General features: G+C 50.7%; 1 protein-coding gene across 1 annotated transcript; it reads left to right on the top strand.

Annotated features, from left to right (window-relative positions):
* Positions 1 to 616: 616 nt before the first annotated feature.
* Positions 617 to 18,606, top strand: MARC1 (mitochondrial amidoxime reducing component 1; the record flags this gene model as incomplete). Its single annotated transcript, XM_005879901.2, has 8 exons — positions 617 to 828; positions 1,389 to 1,427; positions 4,569 to 4,742; positions 7,589 to 7,751; positions 9,371 to 9,511; positions 13,518 to 13,579; positions 13,668 to 13,739; positions 18,021 to 18,606. Coding segments are annotated over 8 exons (990 nt in total), but the record flags the coding sequence as incomplete, so codon positions are not given.
* Positions 18,607 to 27,564: the final 8,958 nt, after the last annotated feature.

Below are 27,564 nucleotides of genomic sequence, written 5' to 3'. Positions count from 1 at the left end.
GCGGGGACCTGCTGGGCATGGGGTGGGCGGGGGAGGCCGCGGGGTCGCTCACCGGTCCTTCCCGAAACCGGGAGTGGGTGGGACAAGGAACCGAGAAAGGGTTGCATCCCCTCGAGCTGCGCACCCGGGGCTGCCACCTGCTGTCCCCGGGGATGGCTGGCTTCCCACCTCCCAAGGGCTCTCGCGCATCTTGCGCTCCTGTCAGGTGTGGCATCGGTCCCCAGGTGTGTCTAGCAGAAGCCCTGAGCCAGGATTGCGGGCCCCCCGTCCCCCGCCCCGCTATTTTTTCTCACTGTCTCTTGAGAACTTGGGGCAGCTTGGAACCATCTCCCAGCCCCATTCAAAGAGCGCTCCCAGGCCGGGCACAGGATAGGATGGAAACTTGAAGCTCAGGTTTCTTGCAGCTTAAAAAGCGCCATTGCATTGTCATTTTACTGTGTCAGTTAAAACCAAAACAAGAACATGTGCTGAGCTAATGTTCCCCCTAATTCTCTCAAGCTGGTTTTTATGGGTTAAGCACCGGGTTCAGAGCCTCGTGCGTGTAGAATAGTGGTTGTATTCATGCCCTATTGGGTAGGCACAATCCCTGTGAACTCCTGGGGTTCAGTGACCGTGAACTCCTGGGGTTCAGCGAAGGCTGCAAAGGTCCCGAGCAAGTGGCTTTGTCCTCCTCGGGGTCTGGCTTCAGGCCATCGCCGGCCTCATTATAAGTCTGCACCTCACACTTCCTCCCGGAGCAGCCCTCACAGCTTCTGTGGGTGACACAGGGCTGAGGGCCTGTAACTTTTCCTGCTCCCCCGGTAGAGGGCATCGTGACACCTTGGAAAGGTGAGCGATGCATCTGGCTTCAGGGAGGAAGCCAACAGTCCCAGCTATCCCCCGGTTTGCACGGAGGACTCCGGAGGATGGTAGCATCGATTCTGTAGGCCCAGAGGCCAAGGGCATTCATTGCCATTTCCCTGAATCAGTTGAACATAGATGTACTGAGCTCATAGTACAGTGGGCAGTGATAAGAGCTGGCATTTGTGCCAGACACTGGGGCGCATTCTTCATTGCCCTGTCGCCAGGAACTGTGACCCAGAGATGCAGTCCTGTGTGACAGCTGACTCAGTGTGACAAGTGCCAGGACGCACGGGAGGGAACGACATCATCGCTTGAGCTGAAAATATAAAAATGATGATGAATGTTCCTGGCAAGCCTGTTGGGAGACGAACATTCTAGAAAGAGGGGATACACTGGGGAAAGACCCTGAGCTTGAGGAGACAGGTATGGGGGTGGGATGGGAAGGCTGGCGTCCTCTTAGGTATTTACCAAAGCGATTGGGAGCGATTGGGAACGGGGGCTTGGACAAACACTGTACACCAGGGTCATTGCAGTGTTACTCACAGCGGCCGAAAGGTGGAACCAACCCAGTTGTCCATCATCAGGTGAGTGGGTCAGCACCATGTGGTGTGTACACACAAGGGAATATTACTCGGCCAAAGAAGGACTGGAGTTCTGATACGTGCTATAGCATAGATACATCCTGAGAACATTATATTAAGTGAAGTAAGCCAGATGCAAGAAAAAATACTACGTGAATCCACTTCCATGAAGTATGGAGAATAGGCAAATTCATAGAGATGGGCGAGAGGTTACCAGGGATTGTGGGGAGAGGGAAATGGGGAGTTGTTGCTTAATGGGTACAGAGTGTCTGTTTGAGATGATCAAAGGTTTTGGAAATCGATAGTTGTGGAGAGCGGCTACAGTGTTTGGACAGGTGCAAGCCTCGGACCGATGAGAGGGCACAGTCCTCTCATGGCCACGTGCAGGTCCCAGCTTGGAGGGCAGAGCCCTCCCAGCACAATTATAGCCAAAAGCCGTAGTTGTAAACTACTTGGAGGGCAGAGCCCTCCCAGCACAATTATAACCAAAAGCCATAGTTGTGAGCTTGAACCTACGGTCCGAACACGTGGCCCCACGTGCCTGAGTGGTGTGGGCTTGAGAGAGTTCAGGTGCATGTAATTGAGTAGATTCGAAACCCACGAGAACGTTGTAACCACGCCCTTACGTTGCCTCGTGGAATCTGGCTACAAAAATAAAGAGACGGCTTACAGGCACAGATGGTGGTGGTGGTTGCATACCACTGTGGATGTACTTAATGCCACTGAGTTGTGCCCTCAAAAATGCTTAAAATCGCATTTTAAAAAAACATTCAGCCCTGGCCAGCTTGGCTCAGTGGATAGAGCGCCAGCCTGCGAACTGAAGGGTCCCAGGTTCGATTCCAGCCAAGGGCACATGCCTGGGTTTCGGGCTCAATCCCCGGTAGGGGGCGTGCAGGAGGCAGCCGATCAATGATTCTCTCTCATCATTGATGTTTCTATCTCTCTCTCCTCCCTTCCTCTCTGAAACCAATAAAGAAATACATTAAAAAAATAAGTAAATAAATAAATAAAAACATTCATTCCCTATTGATGGACACTAGGTCGCTTCCACCCTTTGGCACCGTGTGTGAAGAATGCTGCTGTGAACATCGGTGTACACATCTCTGAGTCCCTGTTTCTAGTTCTTTCGGGTGTATACCCAAGAGTATGCCGGGTATTTCATGTTATACAGATTAAACTGCAATAAAAAATTTAAAAAAAAGAGAAAGGCAGGCAGGTGTGAGGGCACAGGGAGGTGACCACACCGGCCTAGCTGCAGAGTTAGGGGGCGACGGGGTCAGATTTGTATTTTAGAAAGACCAGACACCGTGGTTACTAGGAAAGGTTGCTAGAAAGAATATTCATGTGCTGGAACCAAGGACTTGGCCCAGGGAAGACCCCTGTCCATATCCAGGGTGAGGGGCTGATGAGAGGGTAGTTCAGGGAAGAGCTTACATTGACCTCCTTCTAATGTAGCTGTACACCTCAACCCTGACGACCAGCTGGGTCTCAAAGTACCTGCCATATTTTCTTCCATATATATATGTACTAGAGGCCCGGTGCATGAATATGGTGCACAGGTAGGGTCTCTAAGCCTGGCTGGCGATCAGGGCCGATTGGGCCGCTGGCCGGGGCCTCCCTTTGTTCCATGCTGCCCCTGGTGGTCAGAACACGTCAGAGCGAGTGATCGGTCTCCTGGTCGAACTCCCGTGGGGACAATTTGCTTATTAGGCTTTTATATATATAGTTTGATTTTATAGAGAGGAAGGGAGACAGATAGCGAGTTAGAAATATTGATAAGAGAGAAACATCAATCAGCTGCCTCCTGCACACCCCCTCTTGGGGGATTGAGCCCCCAGCCAAGGTACATGCCCTTGACTGGAATCGAACCTGGGACCCTTCAGTCCGCAGGCCAACATTCTATCCACTGAGCCAAACCAGTTAGGGCCATATTTTCTTCCTATGTCTACAGATCCCCATAGCAGAAGCTCACCTCTGCAATGGTAATCATCCAATCCAGTGTGAACCGAAATTACTCAAACATCCTTATGTTTAGCGCCCTTGGGAGCTGTGAGGCAACTTACACAATTGCATTGTTCTTCTCGTGGAAACGGTTCTTTCTGTTGCTCTTATTTCTTCCTTTTTTTCTTTTTTTCTCTTTCTGGGAAGTACCTCTAGGCCAGGAGTACTGGCCAGAAATACCATTGTCCCAATTAACAATAGACCTTTCGGTAAATTGCAGAATTCACAGTTCTGAATACAGAAACATTACCTTTTTTTGAAAGGGGGCGGGTGGCTTTGGCAAGGCGTATATGGCATTGAATGCGGTCAGCTGAACTCCAAGCTCTGTGAACAGTATAGCAAGAGCCTTGGTACCTCGGCCGTGCAGGAGCCCTACTGTGTGTCAGCCTCTGTGGGCCTTGAGGGCTTTCTGGGAAATACATTATTGTCATTTCCTTGGGGCGGGTTGAACGAAAGTGATCAGACTTTCATTTGAGATGAAAATGTAACTCACATCTCTGATTTCTGTGCCCTCCATCAAGGAGCTCAAAAATGTCCTGTAGAAATTATGTCAGATGCTTGAGTGGCTATGAGACCTGTTGAAATGAACTGACAGACTCAGTCTTGCTGGGCTGCTGAGCTGATGGTTCGGACAGACACAGTCACTCACACAGCAGGCTAATGGGGAGGGATTCAGAGGCCCTGCAGACGGGCAGCCTGTCATGGTGGTCTGCTGAGAACCAATATCAATAGTAATTAATATAAATGGAGAAGTCTGGTCAGAAGGCTGAATTGGGCTCTTTGATATTCACAGGGTGAATATTTGCATTTTATTATCTACTGCTGACTCAGTGGCCTAAAGCGGACTCCCCCAACCTGATAATCTTACTGTTTTCCTAAACAATCACCTTTGATATGTCTGTTGGCATTCCTAAAAGGCAATTTTGTATTCTAGTAAACAAAAGCAGATGGGAACGGAGACTCAGTGAAACTTGGTCTCTTGTACCAGGCTCACAACTGGCTTCCCCCATACTTTCAAATTTATATTTCTTGTCTTGTGTTTTAATTTGCACGTCAGCCCTTTCTCCAAGTCTTTGAACCCGAGGCCACGCTGGCCTTGGCTTCACAGCGGTCCATGCACATCTCGTCTTTTGCAAATGGCAGGTTTTGGCTGGTGATCAACGAGGCGGGGAACATGGTGACTGCTCGCCAGGAGCCTCGCCTGGTCCTGGTGTCCCTGACCTGCGAGGGGGACACCCTGACCCTCAGTGCAGCCTACACACCGGACCTGCTGCTGCCCATCGAGACGCCCGCCACCAACCCCGTGCTCAAGTGCAGGTAAGCTGCTGGCCGTTCTTAGCCCTGGCGTGAGTGTTTGGAGAAAGTTTGAATTTCGGAGGGAATCCCCAGAAAGGTGGTCAGCAATTAGCTATGGATCCCACGTCCTCAGGATCATGAAGGTTCAGAAACGTGTGTTCGTGTGGGGTTGACGGCCATAGAGGCCCCGTGTTGGAATACCCCGGGGACAAAGGCGTATTGACCTGTCAGCGAGGGACAGATGACACCCCCAGAGGCGAAAGGACCAGCGTGGGGTGGGAGTGACTGGGGGGAGGGGCCTGGAGGAGGTGAGATTAGCCCGATGGATGGCCTTGGACTGGCCCTACTCTGCCTGGAAAGACGAGGAACCTTCCCAGTGTGAGTGAGGGAAGACGGACAAATGGCTCTGTGACCCGTGATATTCAGGTCTGATAAAAGGAGGTTCCAGAATAGAAACAGGCAGCTGGGACCTGCAGTCACCGGGGGTCGGAGTCCCAGTGAGCGGGAGAGTCAGCCAGGAGCCCCTCTACCCCCCAATGTCAGAGGGGCGACAGGAAGCAGTGATTCCGGGGAAACTAGCATGACTTCTAAGAAATCAGGCGTAGAGATGGTTTTTTTATCCTCTTGTGGGGAAAATTAAAATGTGGTCTAATTACACGTTTGTTCCACTTGCTGCATTTTGAATTAGAAATGCTAAAGGTAATCCATATTGTAGAGCGTGTCACACCAAAAAATGTAGTTAGCCAAAAAGGTCCAAGACCCCCGAAAGTTCATAGAATGCAACCAGTTATATAACCAATATAATTTCTAGAATACCTGGAGTTTTAAAACATAATAATATGCTTCTGTTATAATTGGTGTGTTTTATTCTGATTATAAAACAAATATATATTCATAGTTGAAAAATTGGAAAATACCAGAAAAAAAAAGAAAAAAGATAAACAAAACCCATCTGAAATAACTATAGTTAATATTTTGTCATATTTCCTTTCTGTTTCTATGGCAAATATATTTTTTTCAGTTTTGCCAATTTTATTGAACCAATAAAATTCCTACTAATAACAATGAAATAAATTTTTGCAAGTATAAATGTGATACAGTTTAACAAAACCCGTTGTTCTGTACCTATAAATAGATTTTCAAAATGTCATAAAAATTATGGCTAATATTTTAAAAACCAAATTGAAATGATTCAAAAAAAATCAGAGTTTTGAATACTGTTATATACTTAAGTTGATAAATTAAATATTTTTCTTATATCATTAAAAAAATCTTCTAAAATACCATTTTTTATGTTGGTAAAATGTTGCCTTCTGTGGGTGTCCTTTCTGCATTTTAACACATCCCCACTTTTAGACATTTGAATTGTTTTTCATTTTTTTCCAGGTATGAGGAAGAATGTGCTAAATATCTTCACTAGAGGCCCGATGCACGAAATTCGTGCAAGGAGCTTGGCCCTGGCAGCCGCGGCAGCTCGCCTAGGCCCTCGCAGGCCCGGCTTCATCCGGAAGGTCGTCCAGAAGGACATCTGGAAGGACGTCCGGAAGGTCGTTCGGCTGTCCAGTCTAATTAGCATATTACTTTTATTATTATAGATAAGTCTTTGTTAATACCTCTTATTATTTCCTTAGGGGGGAAAATTTAGCAGTGGTTTCGTTAGAATCAAAAGCTATTGAGCTTTTGACATATTCCTTTGCAGAATGGTTATACCAGCTCTATAGCCACGAGCGATGTATTGGGCATATCTCTCTCATTACATTCTGACCGTTATGGTCAAAGATATTTTGCCATTTGTATGGGGGAAATGGGGATTTCATGTTGATTTAATGTGCATTTTAATATGCCTATTGCAATTTGTATTTCACGTCTGTCTATATCCTGGCTCCTGTTTGCCACAGTTAGATCATAACCCATACTTTTTTGTGGTGAAAATTTTTGTCACTTAATTTTTTTTATATATATTTTATTGATATTTAACAGAGAGGAAGGGAGAGGGATAGAGAGTTAGAAACATCGATGAGAGAGAAACATCGATCAGCCGCCTCCTGCACACCCCCCACTGAGGATGTGCCCGCAGCCACGGTACATGCCCTTGACTGGAATTGAACCCGGGACCCTTCAGTCCACAGGCCAACACTCTATCCACTGAGCCAAACCGGTTAGGGCTGTCACTTAATTTTTATTCCATTTGCAATGGCGTGAAAACTGTCTGCATGATCCCATACAGGCTTTGGCCCCTGCCCCAAAGACCAAACCAGAACCTGTTTGGAAATTGCAAATGAGAAATGCTCAGACTCTCAGGGCAAAGATGTCCAGAATCCGCTGGTCCGTCCGACCCAAAGTCACCTACAAATTCAGTGCAATCCCGACCCAAATGCCAATGCCATTTGCCACAGAAATAGAAGAGTACAATCCTAAAATTTGCATAGAACCTCGAATTACCCTGAATAAAGCAATCTTGAGGGAAAAACAAAAAAAAGAGCAAAGCTGGAGGCATCCCACTTCCTGATTTCAAACCATACTACAAAGCTACGATAATCAAAACATTACCGGCATAAAAATACTAGACAACAGATCAACGGAACAGAATCAAGAGCCCAGAAATAAACCCACGCCCACAAAGTCGCTTAATATTTGACAAAAGAGCCAAGAGTAATCACTGGGGAAAGGACAGTCTCTTTGAGATATAGTTTTGGGGAAAGTGGATATTCACAGAAGCGGGGACAGGCGAACATCACATCCCCTGATAATGAAGGAATGACGGTGACGTCACGGGGTGGGGCAGGGTCTCTGATACGGGTGGGGCATGGTCAGGGCCCCAGGTTTGCAAAGCCAGGCCCACTCTTAGCTCCTGCCGCCCCCTGCAGGGTGCACGACCTGGAGATCGAGGGCCGGGACTGTGGCGAGGCGGCGGCCCAGTGGATCACCAGCTTCCTGAAGACCCAGCCCTACCGCCTGGTGCACTTCGAGCCTCACATGCGACCGAGAAAGGCCCACGAGATAAAGGATGCGTTCCGGCCCACGGACCAGGTGAGAGAGCGCCCTTGGTCTTGGCCCTCGGGTGACCGATGGGAGGCAGGCTTCCTCGGAGCTGAGAGCCCCTTGGGCGGGGTGCATGTCTGCTGAGCTCAGCGCTGTGGTTTTGCTGGTGCCCCCCCACCAGGCGAGCGGCCATCCCCAGGCAGGTCCCCCCACCCCCTGGTGATTGCAGTCGGCAAAAATGCAGCCGTTCCCTTGGGGGCATCATCTGTGTTTGCTGATTTGGGGGAGACGCCTGCATTTTTGGCCACAAGCATCCCCTTGCTGTTTACATAAGCCTGCTGGTGCTCCTGGCTTCCAGAACTGGTCTGTGGCAGTAACTTCTGCTCCCTTCTGTGGCTGCATCCATCTGGCCTTTTTATTTTTATTATGTTTTTCCATTGATTTTTAGAGAGAGTAGAAGAGAGAAGGGAAGACAGAGAGAAACATCGATGTGAGAGAGACACATCGATTGATTGGTTGCCTCCTACACGCACCCCAACCAGGGCCTGGGCCAGGGAGGAGCCTACAACCAAGGTACATACCCTTGACCGGAATCGAACCCGGGGCCCTTCAGTCTGCAGGCTCATGCTCTGAGTCCGGCCTTTTTACAGTTTGCAGTTGGGGTCAGATCACCGTGGGGCACATGGGTGTGTGTCTGGCGATCCACAGACTTAAAATTTGACTACACCCGCTCTTCCAGGAACAAGGCTGCACGGAGTCATCGTAACGGTGGGGTTGGGAGCACATTGTTGTGTAGTTCCATTACTAGGGCCACTAAACAAGTCATGGTCAGCAAGAGTCTTTTTTTTTTTTTAATTGGTTTCAGAGAGGAAGGGAGAGGGAGGAGAGATAGAAACATCAATGATGAGAGAGAATCATTGATCGGCTGCCTCCTGCAGGCCCCCTACTGGGGTCCGAGCCCGCAACCCGGGTATGTGCCCTTGACCAGAATCGACCCCAGGACCCTTCAGTCCGCAGGCTGACTCTCTGTCCGCTGAGCCAAACCGGCTGGGGCCAGCAAGAGTCTTTAACACTGATGTGCAGGTTGCAGAAAAAATAAATATCCGTGGAATCGGTGAATGATTTTTTATTCACACATAATGAGGTCGTCGAGCCCAACCGCCTTCCTAAACGTGAGAAACTAGAGGCTTGAAATGCTGGAGTGACCTCCCCAAGGGCATCTGCCCACCAACAGCTCCAAGATCCCAAGTTCATGTCCACTTCACTCCATCATATAAATCCCGTTATCTGCAAGGCCTTCCGAATCACTGTGACTTTTCGATAAAAAGGCCCGGCCTGCGTGGCTCAATGGTTGAGCATCGAACTATGTATGAGCCAGGAGGTCTCGGTTTGCTTCCTGGTCAGGGCACATGCCCGGGTCTAAGGCTCGATCCCCAGCGGGAGGTGTGCAGGAGGCAGCCGATCAATAATTCTCTCTCATCATTATGCACTTGATGTTTCTCTCTCTCTCTCTCTCCCTTCTTCTCTGGAATCAATAAAAATACACTTAAAAGGAACTAGAGAAATATTTAGAGAGATTGGGGGAGGGAGAAGGGAGGGTCCCACGGACTAGACCCGCCGGACCTCTGCGAAATCCTTTGTGTAAGAACAATTTGTCTCTTCATCAGATCGCTTACTCTGACGCCAGCCCGCTCCTGATACTGTCCGAGGCTTCGCTGGCCGATCTTAACTCCAGGCTGGAGAAGAAAGTGCAGGCAATGAACTTCAGGCCCAATATCGTCATTTCGGGGTGTGGCGTCTACGCAGAGGTAACACCAGCCTTCCTTGCCTTTTCCCTTGAACTTAACTTTTTTTTAAAGGTTTGAGAGTCTTTGAAGTGACATTAGATTATTTCTAAAGATGCGTTATTTATTGGCCCTGCACGGCACAGCAGTTCATTTTTCGATTTCCTGTGCACCCGATCAGTGTTGGGGGGGCGGGGGTCACAGATATAGACAAGGCAGAGATGTGCTTTGGGGAGCAGTTCCGGGTTTGTGGTGTCCTAGGAGAATCCCCAGGAAGCAGACGGGTTTTTGAGCCAAGTTTCCTTAATGGGGACCCTGGGACAGGGACGGGGACGGGGACGGGGAGTGGTCCTGTCCGGTGGAAGGTGCTTTGCTGGTTGGCCGATGGCCTCTTGGGGAAGACTGGCCTTCCCACCACGGCTGCTGGAGGCTCAGTTTTTACATCAGAAGCCTGGGAGGACTCACACACATTCAGCCTCGGTCTCCACTTATGCTTCTGGCCTGTTCTCCGGACCCTTCTCCACCCTGAAGACCCCTAACGAACATCCTTGCTCCCTTCTGTTCCACGTGGATGCTAATCTCAACGTCAGGAGGTCCGAGACCGAGGCTGAGTGTCCCCCAGCGCCTGCTCCGCCCAGCCTGGCCCGTCTCGGTGCCTGGTGGCTCTGACTCCCACATACTGACTCCCATGTACTTGCTCAAGCCCCAGACTGGGACCCCCCCCCCTTTTTTCTTCTCTCTCTCATTTTCCACATTCAAATGGTGGACAAATCCTGGTGGCATTGTCCTCCCGTTCTCTCTTCGCCCTCCCTGGGTGGGCCATGTCCCCATCCTCTCTCAAACACTGGTCTTCCTGCTTCTACCCCAGTGATGGCGAACCTATGACACGCGTGTCAGAGGTGACACGCGAACTCATTTTTTTGGTTGGTTTTTCTTCGTTAAATGGCATTTAAATATATAAAATAAATATCAAAAATATAAGTCTTTGTTTTACTATGGTTGCAAAGATCAAAAAATTTCTATATGTGACACGGCACCAGAGTGAAGTTAGGGTTTTTCAAAATGCTACACGCCTGGCTCAAAAGGTTCGCCATCACTGTTCTACCCTGACCAACGCCACCACCGTACATGGTCAGAGGATGCCTGTAAGTCACATCCCTGTCACTCTCCTGATTTCCCATCTCTCTTCACACGCCGGGCTCAAAAGGTTCACCATCACTGTTCTACCCTGACCAACGCCACCATCGTACATGGTCAGAGGACGCCTGTAAGTCACATCCCTGTCACCCTCCTGATTTCCCATCTCTCTTTAAGGAACACATGGCATCTTTACGGCGCCGGTCGAGGCCCTGTGTGATCCCGCACCCGGCCAGCTCCAGGCTCCGTGTCCTGTCGCTCCCCTCTTCTCCCTCTGTCTCTGCTCCAGCCACACTGGGCTCCTTCCCACCCCAGGACCTTTGCACTTGCTGGTGCTTCTGCCGGACATACCTTCCCTCACACATCTCCGTGGCTCACTCCCTTACCTCTTCACTTCCCTGCTGGTCACCTCAAATCTTGCCCTTTGGCCCACTTAGAATCCCCTGACCTGACCTTTTTTTAAAAAAATTTTTTGTTTTTATTGATTCATTTTAGGGGAGAGAGAGATGTTGATTTGTGGTTTTACTTAGTTGTGCATTCATTGGTTGATCTTGTATGTGCCCTGACCGGGGATCGAACCTGCAACCTTGGTACATGGCACAGGGCTCTAACCAACTGAAGTACCTGGTCAGGGCGCCCCTGGCCTTCTTTAAAAGCCCAGATTACAAGCCCCCTCCTCGGAAACGTTGTCTCTGATCACCTCCAGGTCCTGTGTCCTGGTAGGAGGGCTTTCGTGAGCTCTTCACCAGCGTTTAACACAGCTCTGGGCCCGCAGTGTGCACTGAACCAACAACAGTTTCTCCTTTCCGTCCCCTTTGCCAAATAGATTCCTGATACGGTGGAGTTTTTTTACCTAATTTACCTGTGAATCAATTCCTAACAGTTTTTTAAAAAATATATTTTTATTAATTTCAGAGAGGAAGGGAGAGGGAAAGAGAGACAGAAACATCAATGATGAGAGGGTATCATTGATCGGTTGCCTCTTGTACGCCGTCCACTGGGGATCGAGCCCGCAACCAAAGTGTGTACCCCTGACCAGAATCGAACCCGGGACCTTCCAGTCCGCAGTCCAATGCTCTATCCACTGAGCCAAACCAGCTAGTTTGAAACTAACAGTTTTCATCGCACATAAAAGGGCCTCTAACTGGAACTCCTTTCTCTTCCTTTGGATCTTTCATGTTTTTATATGATGTCAGTGCCCCCTAGTGGGGAAATGTACACAGAACAGGCTGGGGCTGCTCTACACCGTGCTCTCCAGCTTTCTGGGCTGTTGGTGAAATATGCAGTTAAGAGGCCCATTTCCTGATTTAAAAGAAAAACCTGCAATACACATACCAAGAATAATACACACTGCCTGGCCGGTGTGGTTCAGTGGTTGAGCATCGACCTATGAACCAGGAGGTCAGGGTTCGATTCCTGGCCAGAGCACATGCCCAGGTTGCGGGCTCGATCCCCAGTGTGGGGCAGCCGATCCATGATTCTCTCTCATCATTGATGTTTCTGTCTCCCTCTCTCAATCTCTCTTCCTCTCTGAACTCAATAAAAATACATTTTTTTAAAAAGAGCAATGTAGACTCTTAGAGGTAAAATTCTGAGTGTGGAGTTCTGCCTCGGGGTTATGATCCATAAAGTACCGGGCAGGTCGCTTTGAACTCAGGGTTTTTATCTTCAGGCCGAGGGCCGAGGGCCTGCCTCTGAGGGTAGGAAGGTCAGGCTGCAATCAGACGTTCCTGTCTTCCCATGTCCTTCCTTCTAATGACGCCTGGAGCCCCCCTCCCCCCCGAATGTGTCCTTGTGCCTCTCACAATCTCCGCCTGGAAGACTCGGTTCAGATCCCCCCTTTCCCATCAAACCTCCCGTGACCCCAGCAGCCTGAAGATCCGCTCTCTAAACCCCCAGAACGCTGCCTCCTACTGTTACACCAGCACCTGCCCTGAGACCTTCTAAGGCAGTGGTTCTCAACCTTCTGGCCCTTTAAATACAGTTCCTCATGTTGTGACCCCCAACCATAAAATTATTTTCGTTTCTACTTCATAACTAATTTTGCTGCTGTTATGAATCGTAATGTAAATATCTGATATGCAGGATGTCTTGTCATTGTTACAAATTGAACATAATTAAAGCATAGTGATGAATCACAAAAACAATTTGTAATTATATATGTGTTTTCCGATGGTCTTAGGCGACCCCTGTGAAAGGGCTGTTCGACCCCCCAAGGGGTCGTGACCCACAGGTTGGGAACCGCTGTTCTAAGGCCTTTCCTCCGTGTCTCTGGGACTTTTAAAAAGCACGCTGGCTGTTCAGTGTTTCACATTTGTATGTCGTATCTCCCCTGCTGGGTCGGAGGGCGTGCAGTCCATTGATTTGATTTGTCCTGAAAAGTAGGCGCCAGCGCCCCCGGCCGGCCATAGGGGAGCTTCCTGGGCTGGGCGCTTGGTGAGCCTCCAGCGCAGACGCAAAGGGAACGAGGCTGTTGGGCCTGCTGCTGATTTGTCCCCATCCGGCCGGAGGAGGTACAGACTCCCATGTGCAATGACTGAAGGGTCTTAATCCACCTCAGTCGCACACAAAGCGATCTGACACAGCCTCTCCAGACCGCCTCCTCGCTTTCCCCCACTCCTTCTGCCCCCTTACTTCCCCGCCCCTTTGAGCCCGGCAGCATCAATCAGGGTGGCTTCCTGTAGGAGGCGGGCTTCCATCACAGTTTGCCAAGTGAGAGGAAAAGGGAGCATTTCATTTCAGGTGAATGAACTGACACATGAAAGGCAGAGAGAGGTGCAGGAAGGGGCGTGTCTTCACGGGACTGATGTGAACTCTGCCATCTTGGATGCGAGGGACACGTCGGGGCGAGGGCTGCGGAGTGCTCACGTGACCTTTGCATCCTGTCCCCTAGGATGCGTGGCACAAGCTTCTTATTGGGGACGTGGAACTGAAGAGGGTGATGGCTTGTTCCAGGTAAGACCCTTCCGCCGCTGCCCGGGACAGGGAGGGGCGGGACAAGGCCCCTCTGTCCCCGTGTGATGCTCTGGGTCTGTGTGTGCAGGTGCGTTTCAACCACCGTGGACCCGGACACGGGCGTCATGAGCAGGAAGGAGCCTCTGGAGACCCTGAAGAGGTAGGAATGGGCTGTAATATCTCTAAGAAGAAGCAGTGAAATGCCACCACACACACACACACACACACACACAGCCTTAGAGCTGACGGGCCCTAGGGACTGGGATCTGGGAAATACTCCGGGGGGTGGGGGGGCGGGGGCGAGGGCTGGTCCCCAGGGTGCCTGCTTGCACACATGGTTTTATTTTTCCTTGAGAACTCATGATGCAAACAAACCAATTAAAAAACAGACTCACGTTGTTTAGCTATTTTGGCACATTTTATCACGGACCAAGTATTAGATGATACCAGAATGTATTAGGTGTGATAATGGCATTGTGGGGATGCGAGACACGTCCATATGTTTGGAAGAAGATATGGGGAAGTGACATGATGTCTGGGATGTGCTGCAGACATCATGTTAGCAAAAAAAAAAAAAAAACAACCAAAAAGACATGGGAGCCCTGGCTGGGTGGTTAGAGCGTCGGCCCATGGAATGAAGGGTCTTAGGTTCGATTCTTGGTCAAGGGCACGTACAATCCTCAGCCCCAGTCAGGGGTGTGCAGGAGACAACGAATCGATGTGTCTACATTGATGTTTCTCTCTCTCTCCCTCTCCCTCCCTCTCTTTCTCGCCCACTCTCTCTAAAATAAAATTTTTAAAAATCAATGGAAAAAATATCCTCGGGTGAGGATTAACAACAACAAAAAGTAACATGGGAAAAAAAATGTGTCAAAATCTTGATAAATAGAATCTGGGTGGTAACTGTGGATTCATTGCACTATTCTTCTTTTAAAATATTTATATATTTTATTGATTTCAGAGAGGAAGGGAGAAGGAGAGAGACAGAAGCGTCTATGATGAGAGAGAATCATTGATTGGCTGCCTCCTGCACACCCCCTGCTGGGGACCGAGCCTGCAACCTGGGCATGTGCCCTGACCAGGAATCGAACTGTGACCTCCTGGCTCATGGGCCGACGCTCAACCACTGAGCCACACAGGCCGGGCTCTGGGTGTTCTCCATGAAGCAGGCAGGACAGAACTGGATGGTTCTGTGTCCCACCAGCCAAGCCGCTGGGGGAACCGACCCTCATCCTTTCCTGTACGTCAGGTTCTCTCTGCCACCAGCATGTCCCTTGGCGCCCGGCACCCTCCCCTGTGGATGTCAGAGGTGCCTGCCCTGGCGGGCACAGCCTCCCGAGAGCCCCCGTGGGTTGGGCCGCTCCTCCGACTCTTCAGCGTCCCCCTCCCCCTCCACGGGAGCCTGTGTTTACAGAGGACCATTGATCCAAACACAGAGCGAGGGGGGGCACACGGGGTCACGGGGACCAGCTCGCCCTCCTGAAATTCCGCAGGCTCTCCGCAGCCTCCCCAGGCCCCCCTAATTGCTCCTAAGCCCCCAGGAGACAGAGCAGCCAGCCTAGGTGTCTTCTCCTATCGCCCATGAGATTTAAATTGCCGTGAGGCAGTAATTTATGTTCCTCGGGGCAGGTGGTCATAAATCGGGCCGAGAAGGGCCCGGCCGCACGACATAAATCATGGGAAGCGAAGCAAACAGTGGTGTCCAGACGCCTCCTGGCTCGGGCGGTGGGATGCTCGGAGCCAAACTGTCCCCCCCCACACCCCCGTGTCCTCGTGGTGCCCGGGGGCTGCGTTGCTCCCCAGGCAAGTTCTCAGCAGGGAGGCCTCTCCCTGGCCTTGCCTCCCGATGCTGCCACCCACGGCGGGGCATGGGGTCCTGTGTGTTCAAGACCTCAGCCCGGAGGCCCAGGGAGGCTGTCCACTGGCAGGAACCGATGAAGAAGGAATTAGTCTTTCCTTTTATTTTGTATTTTTTAAAAATATATCTTTAGCCGAAACCGGTTTGGCTTAGTGGATAGAGCGTCGGCCTGCGGACTGGGGGGTCCCAGGTTCGGTTCCGGTCAAGGGCATGTGCCTGGGTTGCGGGCACGTCCCCAGTGGGAGATGTGCGGGAGGCGGCTGATCGATGTTTCTCTCTCATCGATGTTTCTGGCTCTCTGTCTCTCTCCCTTCCTCTCTGTGAAAAATCAATAAAATATATTTAGAAAAAAAAAATAAAAAAATAAAATCCAGTGGAGAGCATCACTTAGAGGTAGGTGACCCCCCCAAAAGGAAGGGATCCAAAAAGAAAGAAGGCTAAAGCCAAACTTCAAACCATTGGGCAATTTGAGATGGTTAGCAACTCCTGAAGACATTTTTTGTTTTCCCCACTGGGGATCGAGCCTGCAACCCAGGCATGTGCCCTTGACTGGAATCGAACCCGGGACCCTTCAGTCTGCAGGCATACTCTCTGTCCACTGAGCCAAACCAGCTAGGGCCCTTTTATATTTTTTTTAAAAAAATATTTTTATTTATTTCAGAGAGGAAGGGAGAGGGAGAGAGAGATAGAAACATCCATGATGAGAGAGAATCATGGATCTGCTGCCTCCTGCACGCCCCCTACTGGGGATGGAGCCCGCAACCCGGGCACGTGCCCTGACCAGGAATCTGAACCGTGACCTCCTGGTTCCCAGGTCAATGCTGAACCACTGAGCCACGGTGGCCGGGCAGCCTTTTCTTTCCTACGTGACACTGAAGGGAAACGTTCTCCGGGTGGAGGGGGCAGGAGGAGACTCTTGCCATGTTGTTCCCACGAATCTGCTTGCTCTTCCGGGGGCCTCTCGTGTCTGCTGCCCGGCACAGGTGCCCGTACTGCTGCCAGCAGAGGGTTTTACTCACCAGCACATCCATCGGCCCCGCAAAGGATGATGGGTCGCTGGTAACCTTGGGCCCACGCTGGGTGGGAGCAGCCGAAGGGACTTGGACACAGTGCCTGGCCTCCAGGGACTCCCCATCTTGTAGAACAGAGGCAGGCGCCCCAAACTACCCGACCAGGCATGTGAGGGCTGGAGGGGCCGGTGGAGAAAGCTGTGGAGGGGCAGTGACTCCCGGTGGGGGATCTTGGGCTTCCTCCCTGGGGGGTGCGCCATTGAGCTGGGCCTTGAGGACGAGGTAGAATTTGAATGCACGGGGGTCTGGGGAGGAGCATCCTGCAGGAATTTCGGAAAAATCACCAAACCAGTCCAATGCAGAGGGGACAGGATATGGAGGACTCCTGGGCAGAGCCGCCTAAGGCAGTGATGGCGAACCTATGACACGCGTGTCAGAGGTGACACGCGAACTCATTTTTTTGGTTGATTTTTCTTTGTTAAGTGGCATTTAAATGTATAAAATAAATATCAAAAATATAAGTCTTTGTTTTACTATGGTTGCAAATATCAAAAAATTTCTATGTGTGACACGGCACCAGAGTGAAGTTAGGGTTTTTCAAAATGCTGACACGCCGAGCTCAAAAGGTTCGCCATCACTGGCCTAAGGGCATGGAAGGGGGTGGGGGCAGGTAGCGGCTGTGGCACACTAGACTGAAGTGTGGGAAGGTTCTTCTTTAGGCCAGTGGTCGCCAAACTGCGGCTCGGCAAACCGCGGCTCGCGAGCCACATGCGGCTCTTTGGCCCCTTGAGTGGGGCTCTTCCACAACATACCGACTTCTGCGCATGGGCCACAAAGTTTCAATCGCACCGTACGTGCGCGCCCGCACGTGGTATTTTGTGGAAGAGCCACACTCAAGGGGCCAAAGAGCCGCATGTGGCTCCCGAGCCACGGTTTGCCGACCACGGCTTTAGGCCCTCATGAGCCATTGAACGTGTCCCGGCCCAGGAATGATCAGACCAGAGCAAGCTTACAGAAGTAATGTGGTCTGGTGTCAACGATGAATTGGAAGGGAGGAGGAGGGAGAGGGAGGACGAGAGGCTAGGTAAGACTTAGCCCCGTGGTCTGAGCAATGCTGGAAGCAAGCTTGTGATTGGGGGAGAAAAGGGGGCAAGTTCAGATGGTGGGGGGCGGGAAGGACTCAGGGCTGGGCCGCCGTGGACAAGCGCTGGACAGCCGGGGCCAAGGGGGAGGGATGGGCTTTGAGTGGCTGGTGGGATGGTGGTTCTATTGACAGACGTGAGGAGTCAGGAGGAGGGGTGTCTGGGAGAAGGAATGTGATGACGGATGTCTAAACATGTCAGACACAGGGAACGTTACCTGGAGAAATGATGCGGGGATGTGGCCGCTGCTTGCACTTCCGCGGTGTGCGCACTGGGAGGCGCTGTTCTGTTTGACGGGGATGGCGCTCCCTGGAGCTGGGCCGCATGGCCCTGTGGGGTCGACTCTCACCTCAGCGGAGAGGAAACCAGGTGTTGCTTGAGCTCTCGCTTCTGTGTGGCTGTCACTCATCATGGTCTCTCTCCTACTGTAGTTACCGCCTGTGTGACCCTTCTCAACAGAAACTGTATGGAAAATCGCCTCTCTTTGGACAGTACTTGGTTCCGGAAAACCCAGGGACAATCAGAGTGGGAGACACCGTGTACCTGCTGGACCAGTAATGGGACCCCCAGGTCCCGGCATGGCAGGTGCCTTGAAAAGCTGTCCTCGGAAATGCCACCCCTTGCCGTACAGTGTTTTGGAGCTGCCGCCTCCGCGTTTGCTTGAGATCTGTGATTTCCGCGTCTTTGCTCTTGTGGACTTCCTTGTGTCTCGATGTTTCCAGTGTCCTGAGGCTCCAGGCAAAAAAAATATCGTCTCCATAACTGAGCGGGACTTCAGGAAGTCACCTGCCGGGCGCCTGAAAATTCAGTGTTAAACTCTGATTGCGGAGTAATTCTTTCCCCTTCCTCTTTATTCCTCTCCCTGGAGCGCTCACCTCCGTCATGTCATTGCCACCCCCCAGGGAAAGAGAAAAGAAGAGAAAGAGGAAGAGTGGGCGAGAGAGATGCATGTTCTAGAAGGTTTTGTGACCGCACGTGTGGGGCACGCAATGGAAATTAAATAGCTCCCCAAACAAGGCCGGGATGTCACTTGGCTTTTCTCCTCGAGCCCCAGGCGAGCTTCCGGAAGGGCACAGAGAGCATGACCTGACCTGGGGGCGGGGTGAGGGCTTGTGCCTGGGGAAGGGGTGGCAATTCAGTAGAGCTGTGGCTGGAGGCCAGGGGAGCTTGACCAGCCAAGTGTGGCTCTGGGACATGGTCCGTGGGGCTGTCACCACCAGTGCCAGGAGTCCAGGCAGGTGCCCCCGGAACTCTGAGAGCGAGACACAGTCAAACAGTGCCTGATGGTGGGCAGAGTGGCTCTCAGACCCGGCCTCCACCATAGATGTGATCAGGGTGTTGGTGCCATACCCAACAGGGCACCTCCCTAAGTTTAATGGGTCCATGCAATTCTTTTTTTTTTTGAATATATTTTTATTTATTCCAGAGAGGAAGGGGAGGGAGAGAGAGAGAGAGAAACATCAATGAGGAGAGGGAATCATTGATTGGCTGCCTCCTGCACATTGGACCGAGCCCACAACCCAGGCATGTGCCCTTGACCGGAATTGAACCTGGGACCCTTTGGTCTGCAGGCCGACGCTCTATCCAGTGAGCCAAACCAGCTAGGACTGGTCCGTGCAATGCTTAAGGTGTGCCTGGAGGGATGCTCCTCAAAGAATTCTGGGGACCGGTAGCTTTGGGCAGTCCTGCGCGCCTCACTGCTCTCCCAAGGCCAGCAGCCTGCCGAAGGCCCTGGAGACCTGTAGTTGGCATTGAACATCACCCCCCCCCCCCCAAGGGTGTCCTCTTGCTGATCCTCTTTGAGGCGCTGCTCTGACCTCCAGGACGCGCCAGCCGGGGGCATGGAGTCGGGTCAGCAGGAGAGGCGCGTTCGTGGGAAGGCTGGGAAGTTATAGGCCCGTGATGGTGAACCTTTTGAGCTCGGCGTGTCAGCATTTTGAAAAACCCTAACTTCACTCTGGTGCCGTGTCACATACAGAAATTTTTTGATCTTTGCAACCAGAGTAAAACAAAGACTTATATTTCTGATATTTATTTTATATATTTAAATGCCACTGAACAAAGAAAAATCAACCAAAAAAATGAGTTTGCGTGTCACCTCTGACACGCGTGTGTCATAGGTTCGCCATCACTGTATAGGTCCTGGTCCCTGGAGGAGGCCCCTTGTGGGATGCGTCCTCCTGTCCTCTCCCTCGTGGAAGGATGGGACTAGGGCTTAAAAGGTCACAGGGATGAGGCAAGGGTGTCCTGGACCAGCTCTCCGTTCGTGGGTCTTAGGGAGAAGCATTCCCTCTCTTCGGACTCGTTTGTCGAACCTGCCTTCGTGGAGGGATGGGTGGGTGAGCGGCGCCGTCCTCTGTCTGCTAGCCTTAAAGTGGGGCCTTGACTTACGAGTTGAATTCGTTCCGTGACGGAGCTCGTAACTCAAATTACTCGTATGTCAAGTCATGAAAGTGAACGAGTGAGATACGTGATGCTGGGCTGATGTTGTGGCGTTCACTGTGACGTTCGCTGCGCCAGCTAGCGGTGGGGTATCTGAAGCTGGCTCGTAACCCGAATTTTAGCTCGCAACTCAAAGCAAAACATCGGCCGAGAGACGGCTCGTATCTCGAAAAACTCGTTAGTCGGGACACTCGTAAGTCAAGGCCCCACTGTACTTCCATGGCAACGCACGCCTCCCCGACGGTGCTGTCTCCCACCACAATCAGAAGAACTGCCCCAGGCCCCTGCTGCCCCCACCCTACGTAAGCATGCGCTCTGTACTGTGATCTCCTCCCACCAGCAGGAACAGACACTGTTTGCTGCCCCCATGTTCTTAGAAATGAACCCGTGGGTTATGGTAGCATCTCAGGTTTCCCCATTCCAAGCAAGGGCAAGACTCTGGCTCCGCACCACCCATGTTTTGGGATAATAAAAATGCATTTTAAAATATATTCTTCTGTATTTCAGAGAGGAAGGGAGAGGAAGAGAGAGAAACATTGATGCTGAGAGAGAATCATGGATCGGCTGCCTCCTGTACGCCCTGCACTGGGGATCGAGCCCGCAACCCAGGCATGTGCTCTGATGGGGAATCAAACTGTGAGCTCCTGGTTCATAGGTCGATGCTCAACCACTGAGCCCCGCTGACTGGGCTAAAAATGCATTAAAAAATAATCATCGGAGGATCTCGGTGTGGGCTCTGACTGCGCTGTCCTCGGGAGGAGGCCCAGGCCACGGCCTTGACTGTGATCCTGCTCTCTCTGGATCGCAGCTGCAAGGGGCCTGGGGGTGGGGCACAGGTCCCATGCTGCCCCCCACCCCCCGGCTCAGAAGAAGGTGTCGCCTCCATCACACTATTACTCTCCCCGCACAGGCTGAGGGTTGTGTTAAGCAACAGAAGGGACCTTGACTGTGATCCTGCTCTCTCTGGATCGCAGCTGCGAGGAGCCTGGGGGGGCCATGGGTCCCATGCTGCCCCCCACCCCCCGGCTCAGGAGGAGGAGTCGCCTCCATCACACTATTACTCTCCCCGGACAGGCTGAGGGTTGTGTTAAGCAACAGAAGGGGCTGAGAAGCGACTTCCCATCCAGCTCCTTCCAAGGCCGATGGGTGGGGTCAAGTTCACTCGCCTTTGGCTATCGACCAACCTAATGGCATCACCCTTGGTGGTCCTCCCTCATGCTCCCTGACCTTCCCAGAACATTCTAGACGGCTCCTGCTCCTCCTCCCTCCCTCCTAGGCCCATGGCCCCCAATTCCCCCACTTCGTTCCCTTCTCTCTACCCTCCACCCATCCCTGACCTGTGTCTTCCAGCCCGAACTCCGGGCCTGGTGGAGCCGTGTGGGTTCGAAGTCAAGTCTCACTGGTGTCTCTCCTTCTCTCTCTCTCTCTCTCTCTCTCTCTCTCTCTCTCTCTCTCTGGGACGTGCTGGGAACACTGCCCGTGAAGTCTCGTCGCCGTCATCATTTCTGATGAGTATTTTTACACCTGATAGCGTCTCGGAGCGAGGGTCTTCGCTGGCCTCGGGGAGGGGCCAGCCCAGCAATTAGAGCCGCTTGTTAGTTCGTCGGAGGCCCAGGACAGCGAGGACAGCTGGCGAGCTCGTCTCCGCCAGCGGCTCTGGTTAACATCAGCCCCGAAAGCTCTCTGTAAACACGTGAATAATTGATCGTCCGGCGCTCGCATAGCTACCGAGGATCTGAGCCCGTCTGACTCATTTGCGAGCCGTTCCTGTCGTCTGGCTGCCATAACATGGGAGGAATGATGATGGTTTCTTGGAGATTCTTCTGGGGCTGGAGTTGCCAAGACCGAGGCTGTAATGGTTTGTTATGATGACCTTTGTCGTTCCATTAGGGCTCAATTGCTTTAAAAAATGAAGTGCGCGGACTTTCGGAACGTGGTTAGCCTCTACGCTGACCTGACATCATAGTTTACATTGCAGAATGTATTAATGACCGAGGAGTGTTTTCATGTCCCAGGGACAAGTTTTAACAACCATAATCTGCCCTCAGTCATCATAAATACAAACGTATTGGTCAAACAGATCTCGTTAATGTGGCCAAGATAAATGCAGGCCTATATTTTAAGGCAGCCGAAGTCCGAGAGAATATACGTGGAGCTTTTTTTGTGTGGGGCGAAGGGATCTCGTCGACCCGCTCTCAGAAGGCTGAGAGAATGAGCGTTCCCCTCTCTGGTTTTCCTTGGGACAGAGAGAAAAGTCGTGGGGGCTGTCGAGCAAGATTGTTCTCATAGTTTGGGGACCCCGTGAATGCCTGGTGGGGTGAATCTCCGTTCTTAAAGCCGTATTCTTCTCATGACGCTCACAGGGCTTTCGGAAAGAAGCCATGAAGATCGCACGTCTTAGCGGTGTGTTGCTCAACCGCATTTCCTTGAGTCCCACCGCATCTTAAGAGTTTTAATTCTATTAATCCCCCCCGCTTCCCTCGCCCCAGCTTTGCGCTTCCTGGGGGAGGAGCCCCGGTCCCTCAGATGTTTCTGACATTTCGCATCGTTCCAGTTGGCAATCCAGATGTTGGCAGGCGACGTTCTGGGCAGGAGCTGCAGGACGGATCAAACACTCCGTCTTCCTCTTCGTTACATCACACTCCCAAGCGTTGGCCTTCCTCCGTGGTGGCCACGTTGGAAGCTTCTCAGGCAGGATATAAATCCTTGTTGGAGGAACCCTTTCTGACTGTGTTTTCAGTCTGGACCAGGAAAATGTGCTTAAGGCAGTCATGGCTCCAACGCTCCCTTCTGAGAAAGCCGGCTGCTTCCAGGGGTGAGCTCATCTCCCTCCAGACACGGGAACACGGCGCCACAGTTGACCTTCGTGTGGGTTGTGGTCACCTGGCGATGACTGATGACGCCTTCAGATCACACCGTTTACCCTTCTTCGCTGAGCTGAAGCTTCCCTCTGAGTCTGCTCTGGCCTTTGCCAGCATCACAGACTGGGCTGGAGAAATGTGATTTTTGCCTGGAGCCTCCCTGGGGCTAGGGGTTGGGTTATTTTCAAAGTGTTGTTGGTGTGAGGATGCTCTGTGATGCTCTGTGTGGTTTAAGCTTTTTTTAAAAAAAATACTTTTAGCCCTAACTCGTTTGGCTCAGTGGATAGAGCGTCGGCCTGCGGACTGAAGGGTCCCAGGTTCGATTCCGGTCAAGGGCATGTACCTTGGTTGCGGGCACATCCCCAGTAGGGTGTGTGCAGGAGGCAGCTGATCGATGTTTCTCTCTCATCGATGTTTCTAACTCTCTATCCTTCTCCCTTCCTCTCTGTAAAAAATCAAGAAACTATATTTTAAAAATATTTTTATTGCTTTCAGAGAGGAAGGGAGAAGGAGAGAGAGATAGAAACATCAATGATGAGAGAGAATCATGGATCAGCTGCCTCCTGCACGCCCCCTACTGGGGATCGAGCCTGCAACCCCGGGCATGTGCCCTGACCGGGAATCGAACCGTGACCTCCTGGTTCATGGGTCGACGCTCAACCACTGAGCCACGCCGGCCGGGCTGTGGTTTAAGTTTGTTGATCTCTTTAATAAGTGAGACACATACACCCAGTTCATAGCAGCACTGTCCTCAACAGCCAACGGTAGAAGCAACACAAGTGCTCGTGGACGGAAGGATGAATAGACAACATGGAGTATTACTCAGCCTTCAAAAGGGCGGGAATTACGACATGTGTCACAATATGGATGCACCCTGGGGACATGATGCTGAGGGCAACAGGCCAGTCACAGAAAGACAAATACGGTGTGATTCCATCTCTATGAGGTGCCTAGAGTAGACACATTCGCTGAGGCAGAGAGCGGAATGGAGGCCGCCAGGGGCTGGGGGCGAGGAGAGGGGGAGTGACTGTTTAATGGGGACAGAGTTTGAGTTTCGCAAGCTGGGAAGAGCTCTGGAGAATGGCTGGTGGTGATGGTTGTGCAACAGGGTGAATGTACTTCATGCCGCTCCACTGTGCACTTAAAAACGGTTACGAGGGTAAATCTGGAGTGAAGTGTATTTTACCACAATGAAGAAATAATAATAAAAAAGGAAATAAGGGAGGCACATCAGAGACTTGGGGTGGAATTAATTCCAGCGCTCAGGCCCCTTCCTGGAATGAAAGCCCGGGGCGGCTTCAAGAACCCCACCCCACCCAGAACATGAAGAATTCTTCTTGCCGACACCAAAGAGACAAAGACGTGGAAATGGAGTGTCTTTGAACTTCATCTCTACTGAGGGTGAGATGATTATTTAAGTTCAGACCTTAATTTCTTCTTTGAACTCCTCTGGACCTTGACTTGTAAGGGGGGTTAATTTCAGACTTGGGGACTCCCTGGTAATTTGACATTTGAGGAGGGGGCGGTGAAGTTCAAGTTCAGGACATCTTCTTGTCGGGGTGCCTTGCTGTTTCCCTGCAGGGCCTCTGGTAGGTGGTGTTGGTCAGGGCGGCTAGAAATAATTTGATTTTTTTGGAAAATAAAAGAGGATCTGCATTTTCCATCTGGACCACAGAAAGGCCTCGGAGAACGTAATGGACTGCACTGACCCGTCCTAGAAATTCCATTGCTTCTTTCTGTATTCCTACACTACTTCCTCCAGCCTTGCTTTTTATCAGTAATAAAACAGATAGTTTGATGTAAAAAATAAATAGTACTTTCAAAAAAGATTTTTAAATTGATTTTTGGAGAGAGAGGAAGGGAGAAGGAGAGACACAGAGAGATCAATTTGTTGTCCTACTTATTTATACTTATTTGTGCGTTCATTGATTGGCCCGAACCCTTGGCATACTGGGATGATGCTCTAACTCAGCGGTTCTCAACCTGTGGGTCGCGACCCCTTTGGGGGTCGAACGACCCTTTCACAGGGGTCGCCTAAGACCATCGGAAAACACATCTATAATTACATATTGTTTTTGTGATTACTCACTATGCTTTCATTATGTTCCATTTGTAACAATGAAAATACATCCTGCATATCAGATATTTACATGACGATTCATAACAGTAGCAACATCACAGTTATGAAGTAGCAACGAAAATAATTTTATGGTTGGGGATTCCCACAACATGAGGAACTGTATTAAAGGGTCGCGGCATCAGGAAGGTTGAGAACCACTGCTCTAACCCATGAGCTACCATGCCAGGGCTTTTGTTTTCATGTTTAAGACAAGGTGAGGGTCCGGGAAGCTGGTGAGTGATGGCCTCGCATGCGCTCAGAGCGCAGGGAGGTTGTGTGTGCCAACTGGTTTTTCTCTCCTTCCACCTCCCGGCCAAGCTTCAGAGGGAACTCTGTATGTGAGCTGGAAAAGATGAATTTCAGGCTTCCTTGAGAGCTTTCAAGCCTTAAATCCTTCTCGAAAATAACCTTCTCTCAGGAATCTCCAGGCCCAAGGAATTATAAAGCGTTTCCTTGGGCTGTGGAATGGCCGCGTGAGCCACTCCGGTTCCTTGGGTCTTTGAATAGGAGGATGTCATAAATCTGAAAGTATTTGTTCTGGTTTGTGACGAAGCAAAACTGTAGAATGTCAAATCAGATGCTGGTACAAACATATGAAATGGCACTTTTTTTGCCCCCCACCTTGGGGCATTGTGGCATGAAGCTTTGGGGCAGTAAAAGAATGTTTTTATAGCCTTGGATACCGAGCCTGCCTTTAGCTAGCTTTTCTTTCTGAGCACGAATGCGGAGTGAAATTTCTTGTGTGTAGCTCACTGTTTTCCAAGCGAGAGTGCAAGGCTGGGTGGAGGCGAACTTACCCCTTTGCAGGCTGTTGTTTGGGCTGAAACCAGAGGCCTGGGCTGTGTGTGTGTGTGTGTGTGTGTGTGTTGGGGATGAATGGGATCCTAGCACCCTGGGATGTTTGGGTTGGGAGGGATCTTTGTTCACCCACTTCCTCATTGCCCGGGTCATGTTCATGGTCCTGTGTGATGACAGTCATGACCCAGAGGGAAAGTTTCATGGTTTCCCCTGGTCCGTGGTCATGTGGCCTCCAGTTTTCCACCTCCAAACTGCTCTATGGTGCAGACAACGATGAGAAAAGAACAGTGAAGAAGTTATAACATATGGAGCACTAAAAAGTCATTATAGTTTTTCTTGTGTTGGCGCTTATGGGTAATCTTTCTGTAGTTTCCAAATATATATATTTTTTATCGTGGAAGAAAATAAATTTCTATGTAAAATAAGACTATAGCCTCAGGACATGTGTGTAGGTAATAATCCCCCGAGAAGGTGATGGAGGAAATCCGTAGCATTCTACAGAGCGAAGGCCACACGGTCCAACATGGGAGCCGTTAGCCACGTGGGGGTCTTGTAACATGGCTGGTCCGAATTCAGATATGCTGTGTGTGTAAAATACACACCAGATTTCAAAGACTTGTCCAAACAAAAAAGTGTCAGCTATCTCAGCACGTATTTATGAAAATATTTTTATTGATGTTTTAGAGAGAGGGGAAGGGAGAGGGAGAGAGAGAGAGAAACATCGATGTGAGAGTGTAACATCAGTGGGCTGCCTCCTGCATGCCCCGGTGGGGAACAAAACCCTGGGCATGCGCCCCGACTAGGAATCGAACTGGCAACCCTTCGTAGCACAGGACAATGCCCAACTAACTGAGCTACACTAGCCAGGGCCCAGCAAGTATTTTTATCCCCATGATATATTGAAATGATAACAATTTAACTAAATTGGGTTAAATAAATTATTACAATTAATTTCATCCGTCCCTTTTCGTCTTTTGAAGGCAGCTACTAGAACATTTAAAATTACCATGTGGTGCCCAGCCAGTGTGGCTCAGTGGTTGAGCATCGACCTATGAACCAGGAGGTCACGGTTTGATTCCCAGTCAGGGCACATGCTCGGGTTGTGGGCTCCATCCCCAGTAGGGGGTGTGCAAGAGGCAGCTGATCAATGATTCTCTCTCATCATTGATGTTTCTATCTCTTTTTCCCTTTCCCTTCCTCTCTGAAATCAATAAAAGAATATTTTTTTTAAAAATTACACTGTGGGAGTTGTATAAGGAGAGGTTAGCAGTCCCCTTGACAAGAATAGAAAAGACCCTTGAGCCCGTATAACACACATATAGTTAAGGCATCATCTCCCATGTGGCGGCATCTAACCATGGCTTTGAGAAAGGAGAGTGACTTATGATTTATGAGGTTTGCCTCTGGGGTGACAAAAATATTCTGGATCTAGACGGTGGTGATGGTCGCCCAATATTAGGAATATACTACATGTCACCGAGGCTACATTTTCTCTCACGTGTGTTTTAACAATAAAGACATAAAAAGTACATACATGGCTCACATTATCCTACTGTTCGGCACCTGTTTGAAGCAAAGAGGTGGAGGGTGAGGCTTTGCTTAAAACTGTGTTCCTAGAAGTAAGGAAAAACGCAGAAAGAGGTGAGAACGGGCAGGAGACTGCCAGGGGCAGTGGGAACGATTTTCTCTCCCCCTTTTGTCAAAATATTGACATGTGTTTTAGTTTCCCAGAGTGCTGCCCCCCCACCCCCCATC

Source organism: Myotis brandtii, unplaced genomic scaffold (assembly GCF_000412655.1).
Source record: "Myotis brandtii unplaced genomic scaffold, ASM41265v1 scaffold612, whole genome shotgun sequence".
NCBI lineage: Eukaryota > Metazoa > Chordata > Mammalia > Chiroptera > Vespertilionidae > Myotis > Myotis brandtii.
The sequence above is the reverse complement of the archived record's forward strand: the minus strand, read 5'-3'. Positions and strand labels throughout refer to the sequence as shown.